General features: G+C 48.5%; 1 protein-coding gene across 1 annotated transcript in view; it reads right to left on the bottom strand.

The window, feature by feature from the left end:
* Positions 1–1,411: 1,411 nt before the first annotated feature.
* LOC137442063 (hexokinase HKDC1-like) overlaps positions 1,412–6,000 on the bottom strand; it is a 30,558-nt gene continuing 25,969 nt past the window's right edge. Inside the window, exons 17-18 of the mRNA XM_068140289.1 lie at positions 5,752–5,985; positions 1,412–4,318 (exon numbers count right to left, since the gene is read on the bottom strand). Of these exons, the coding sequence (XP_067996390.1) occupies positions 4,174–4,318; positions 5,752–5,985 (379 nt within the window). The 3' untranslated portion in view covers positions 1,412–4,173. The remainder of the gene's footprint in view (positions 4,319–5,751; positions 5,986–6,000) is intronic.

Here is a 6,000-nt window from a genome sequence, read left to right as displayed (position 1 = left end):
TTCCAAATCAAATGTAGGACCTAAATCTGAACAAGGATGTTTATGTCTTCAAGCAGCATCAAAACAAAATCAGTAAATGCATGAAGAAGTACCTTACATGTGAACTGGAGGGGAGATCCAACAAACTCAAGAGAACAAAGCATCACAAAGCTATTCAAAAACAGCAGTGGAAAAGCACATCTAAGATGTGAAACCAGAAGAATCTCATTTTATTTGAAGCTAACAACTTCATGTGAGGAATTGTAGTAGATACTGTGTCACATTTGATGGAAGGCCTCCACTTTTATTTTAAGCTGGGGCTTCAAACCGAATCACCACGCTGAGATGTGCAAGGAAGGGGTTTGGTTCAGAGGCTTGAAGTCTGTACCAGAGAGACAGTCCTTGTGCTTCCACAGGTTGAATTCCACCAGGAATATTGCATCCAGTTTGGGGCTCCCCAGTTCAAGAGGGACAGGGATCTGCTTGAGAGAGTCCAGTGGAGGGCTATGAGGATGATTAAGGGGCTGGAGCACTGCCCGTTGAGGAGAGGCTGAGAGACCCAGGGCTGGTTAGTCTGGAGAAGAGAAGACTGAGAAGGGATTTAATAAATGTTTATCAGTATCTGAGGGCTGGGGGTCAAGAGGGAGGGGACAGCCTCTGCTCACTTGCACCCTGTGACAGGACAAGGGGCAATGGATATAAACTACATCACAGGAGGTTCCACCTCAAGATGAGGAACTTCTTCACTGTGAGGCTCACACAGCACTGGAACAGGCTGCCCAGAGGGTTGTGGAGTCTTCTTCTCTGGAGACTTTCCAGACCCATCTGGATGTGTTCCTCTGTGACCTGTGCTAGATTCTATAGTCCTGCTCTAGAAGGAGGGTTGGACTCAATGACCTTCAGAGGTCCCTTCTAATCCCTAGCATCCTGTGATCTTGTTCTGGTTTAGTTATGAGTCAGACAAAACATCAGTGTGTTTGTGAGATCCCTGGGGAGCTACAAGTGAAGTTTTTACCCCTGGTAAAATTCTGCAGTAACCAGGTCTTCCCTGGTGGAGGGCTGCCCAGTCAGTCTTTGCTCGTTCCCTCTCAAGACAGCAGCAACCTTCCCACCGTGGATGCCATCTCCTTGCCCAGCAGCTGTGTATCAGAGCTGCGTGGGAGCTGCCTGCGTGCTTCAGCCTGCAGCAAAGGCAAGAGCGTGTGCGTCCTGGGCCTTGGGGACCTTGACAAGAGCTGTAGGTCACTGAGCACTCTGTGAGCAGTTTCAGGTTCATGTGATCAGATTCCACAACACCCACAGACTCACTGGAAAAAAACTGCAGATGCAAAGGAAATATTATTGTGTGGGTTTAATCTGTTGCAGTAAAGGAGTAACTACAGCTGAGAAGTAAACCATCTCTGGATGAGCTGTGAAGACTGACAAAGCAAAATCAAAGCAGTACAGGATTTATTTCTAAGTTTAAAACAGGGATCTGTGCAAGGGGGTTGCCTTGTTTTGTTGCTGATTCTGTTGTGCAGAACTAACTTTAGAATGGAAGTGCAGGAGGCACTCTGCACCATACTCACGAGGCCGTCCTGGGGCAAGTCCACATCACCTCAATCCAGGTGTACAGGGACATGTTTCATCCACAGAGGCACTTTGGCAGGTCAGCACAATCCACTTCCCAAAAAGGACCCAGAATACATAGGTGGCACAACATTTCAGAGTGCTGAAGGGGAGAAACAGCCAATGCAGAAGAGCTATCCTAGGCTACTCTAGGCCCCACCTAGGCCCCAGACCTGATGGGTTTTATTTCTATACCCAAATTTAACCTGGCTATCATCACAAGAAAAACATCTGCTCCAAATGACCTTGCCCCCTCCCCCAAGCTTTGGTTTCTGTAGCTCTATGGAGTCTGAAATAGAAAGAAAAAGTAAAACATTAAGTTTCTTGAGGAAAGGAGGGAAACATTACACATAACACAAGTTCACAGGCTGTCTTTTCCCAGCTGCTCAGCGTAGTGAGCTCGACCCTGTGAGGAATTCCTTCAGAAGCAAAATCCATTTCCAAGTCCTCTGTTTTACCTGTTTGGTGACTCCAACACAGACACAGAGCTGTTGAAACCTTTCTTTTCAAAACTACAAAAGAAGAAAGGTCTGTAGCTTGAGAACTACAAAAGAAGAAAGGTCTGTAGCTTGAGGTTTTGATTTTGCCATTGCTCAATCTGAACTTGCCAGCCTTGTTGCAGATTACTCATAGAACTGTTAGGGTTGGAAGGGACCTCAAGGATCATCTAGTTCTAACCCCCCTGCCATGGGCAGGGACTCCTCACACTGGACCAGGTTGCCCAGAGCCACATCCAGCCTGGCCTTAAGAACCTCCAGGCATGGGCTTCTACCACCAACCTGAGCAACATGTTCCAGTGTCTCACCACTCCCTGCATGACAGTCAGTTTTGACCTAACTAGGCTTAAAGCACATTTCTGTATCTTGGAGATACAGAAATATTGGAAAACAGAGAATAGCAGTTTGCAGATTTGTGGCTTCACCTAGAGTACTGTGTCCAGCTCTGGAGCCCCCAACACAGGAAGGACATGGACCTGATGGAGAGGGTCCAGAAGAGAGCCACCAAAATGATCAGAGGGCTGGAGCATTTCCACTACAAGGACAGGCTGAGGGAGCTGGGGTTGCTCAGCCTGAAGAAGAGAAGGCTCTGGGGAAACCTAATAGCAGCCTTCCAGTACCTGGAGGGGACCTACAAGAAGGCTGCAGAGGGACTCTTTACAAAGGCCTGCAGTGACAGGATGAGGGACAATGGTTTGAAATTAGAGAAGAGCAGATTTAGATTGGATGTTAGGAACAAGTTCTTTACCATGAGGATGGGGGAACACTGGAACAGGTTGCCCAGGGAGGTAGTTGAGGCTCAACAAGGCTCTGAGCAGCCCGATCTAGTTGAGGGTGTCCCTGCTCACTGCAGCAAGGTTGGACTAGATGACTTTTGGAGATCCTTTCCAACCCAAACCCTTCTACCATTCCAAGAAATTAGGTGAGGGATATTTGTCACACAAGAGCATGTGCTCTATCCACAAGCCAGCTCTGCTGCTGGGTATTGTTATAGACTGGTTTAGAGACAGCTCTCACTTGCTTGCATGCTCTTCCCACAACTCAGAGGAGGCACTAGACAGAGAATCAATGGCACACAGCACCACAGATTTATTTACAACAGACTACAGACAGGCAGAGCAGCACACAACAGAAAACAAAACACAAGGATAAACTCCTCTGCACAAACTGGAAACCATCCTCTCGTGAAGAGGCAAGGAGATAAGGAGGGAAACAGAGGAGAAATTCAGGAATTCAGGTGATTTTTCGTTGTATGTTTTTTCCCCCAGCTATTTTGGTGGCCCAAGGACAGACTTGATACTCTCTACGTAGCCCTGACCCAGACACAGCAGACCCTGCAGCAGCTTCTACATTCTCTCTCGCCCCCAGCTTCACAAGAATCAGTCCCAGCCAGAATCCACCCAGCGTGGATTGAGGTTTAAGGGCACACAAATGCTCTGATGTGTTTCTGACACAAACTGCTATTTTGTGCAATCACATTTCTGTCCTTTACATTCATCTACTAAACGTGCCTGCTGCGCTCAGGGGAGCTTTACACCACAACACACTTGCAAGCAACGTAGCAGAGGGGGAAGCAGCACTGATCAACATCCATTGCTTTTTGTTTTACCTGCAGATTTATTGTAAAACCTTTGAAGCACTGAAGAAATATGTCCACTAGAGAGGTGCAACATCAGGAGCTCAACATTCCTGCGGCCAGGCCAAGACAAAACTAAACCACCCACAGATCCTAAGAAACTGGTGATGAACTTGTAGTGCAGTAGCTTAATTGAACCAGTGTAAAAAAAAAGGCAGGTTTGGGGTTTATTTTGCTTCGTTTTCACTCTCCCATGTGCGTTACAGATGCATTGCAGGAAGTACAGAACTGAGCAGGCTGAAGCACGCCAAGACACAATGCCAGTGCGGAGCAGAAACACCTCACCCAAGTTAACAAAGAACCAAAATCCACAATTCTGGTTGGTCAAAAACCAGCTGCTCCCTGAAAACAGGTACCTGTGTACTGGTGTCTAGCCAAGCTACCTGGAATCATCGCTCAGCAGCTCTCTAGTGCACACGCCTGGCAGTGCTGCAAGGACTTGACCTCTCATTTTCACTTCTGTCCGACATTATGCAACCTTTTTGCTACTGCAGTAATGAGGGCAGCTCCCTTCCCACTTCCATCTTCAGAAAGCATGAAAGTCACATCACACTGAGGTGCCAGTTGCTTCACTGTTTCCTGCAGGACCCTAGAGAAACTGGAAGGAAAGGGAGAGAAGAACAGAACATCTTAGCAGCTGCTTTCTGGTCTAAGATCTTCGTATTTACCTATTAGCAAGGAACCATAATGCAAGCCAAGATGTTCCACTGGCTCTCCACAGCCTCTCTGGTTTTCATGCTATTCATGAAAGGGACAAATTTCTGTACACAACCAGATTTTAATTTCTGTTTCTCCACTTTGCCTTCAGAGATCATAGAGGAAACTCTCTTCCCTCAACTCAAAAAGCTAATGCATCTACTTCCACACCTTGCTCACAAAATACTGACCCAGCTCCAAAAACCCAACACAGCTTTCCACTTGGGACACCCAGTGACTGCAAAAATCACCTCAAACATTGGAAAATACATATTGTAAGAGCAGGCTCACCCAAAACCCTAGAGAAAACAGCCTCCCAGTGCTACCTGGACTTGATTTGGCAATTTTTGATCTTTTGATTAGGCAAGAGAAATGTCAGGGTGCAGGGAAATATGTTAGATCGTTATCCCCTCTCTCATTTATTACCATCTGGACAGAGAGCTGGTACAGCTTGGTATGTTATCACAGTGGAAATGAGCAAACAAGCAAAGGGAAGTGGTAGAGGGACCTCGACCAACTAGACAGATGGGTGGAGTCCAACAGGATGGCATTCAACAAGTCCAAGTGCCAGGGGCTGCACTTTGGCCCTGGCAACCCCATGCAGAGCTACAGGCTGGGGTCAGAGTGGCTGGAGAGCTCCCAAACAGAGAGGGACCTGGGGGTGCTGATTGACAGCTGCCTAAACATGAGCCAGCAGTGTGCCCAGGCGGCCAAGAAGGCCAACGGCATCCTGGCCTGGATCAGGAATAGTGTGGCCAGCAGGAGCAGGGAAGTCATTGTGCCCCTGGACTCTGCATTGGTTAGGCCACACCTTGAGTCCTGTGTCCAGTTCTGGGCCCCTCAGTTTAAGAAGGACATTGAGACTGTTGAACGTGTCCGGAGAAGGGCAACAAGGCTGGGGAGAGGCCTTGAGCACAGCCCTGTGAGGAGAGGCTGAGGGAGCTGGGATTGTTTAGCCTGGAGAAGAGGAAGCTCAGGAGTGACCTGATTGCCCTCTACAACTACCTGAAGGGTGGTTGTAGCCAGGAAGGGGTTGGTCTCTTCTCCCAGGCAAGCAGCACCAGAACAAGAGGACACAGTCTCAAGCTGCGCCAGGGGAATTTTAGGCTGGATGTGAGGAGAAAGTTCTTGACCAGGAGAGTCATTCGTCATTGGAATGTGCTGCCCAGGGAGGTGGTGGAGTCACCATCCCTGGAGGTGTTCAAGAGGAGATTGGATGTGGCACTTGGTGCCATGGTCTAGTCATGGGCCTGTGGTGACAGGTTGGCCTCGATGATCCTCGAGGTCTCTTCCAACCTTGGCGATCCTGTGAGACTGTGGTACCAAGGTACTCACTGTGGATGCAGCTTGTAGAGAGTTCCATCTACTCCAACGGTGATTTGCAGGCGCTCCACACCTTGGTTTTCTCTCTTCTTCTCTACAATAGCTGCCAGTCCTGCCCCACAGAGCTGAGCAGCTCTTCTTGAAACAGCTCCACACACCTCTTTCACAATGATGCTGTCGTCACACGTGCTGTCCAGGCCAAGCTGCTGCAGAATCAGACGCACTTGGAGGAGGGCGAGCCGGTCACTGCACGAAAGGAAG

The sequence above is a fragment of the Melanerpes formicivorus genome, unplaced genomic scaffold (genome assembly GCF_026170545.1).
Source record: "Melanerpes formicivorus ecotype bairdi unplaced genomic scaffold, bMelFor1.0.p_v2 SCAF_6, whole genome shotgun sequence".
Taxonomy (NCBI): Eukaryota; Metazoa; Chordata; class Aves; order Piciformes; family Picidae; genus Melanerpes; species Melanerpes formicivorus.
This window is presented reverse-complemented; position numbering and strand designations above follow the sequence as displayed.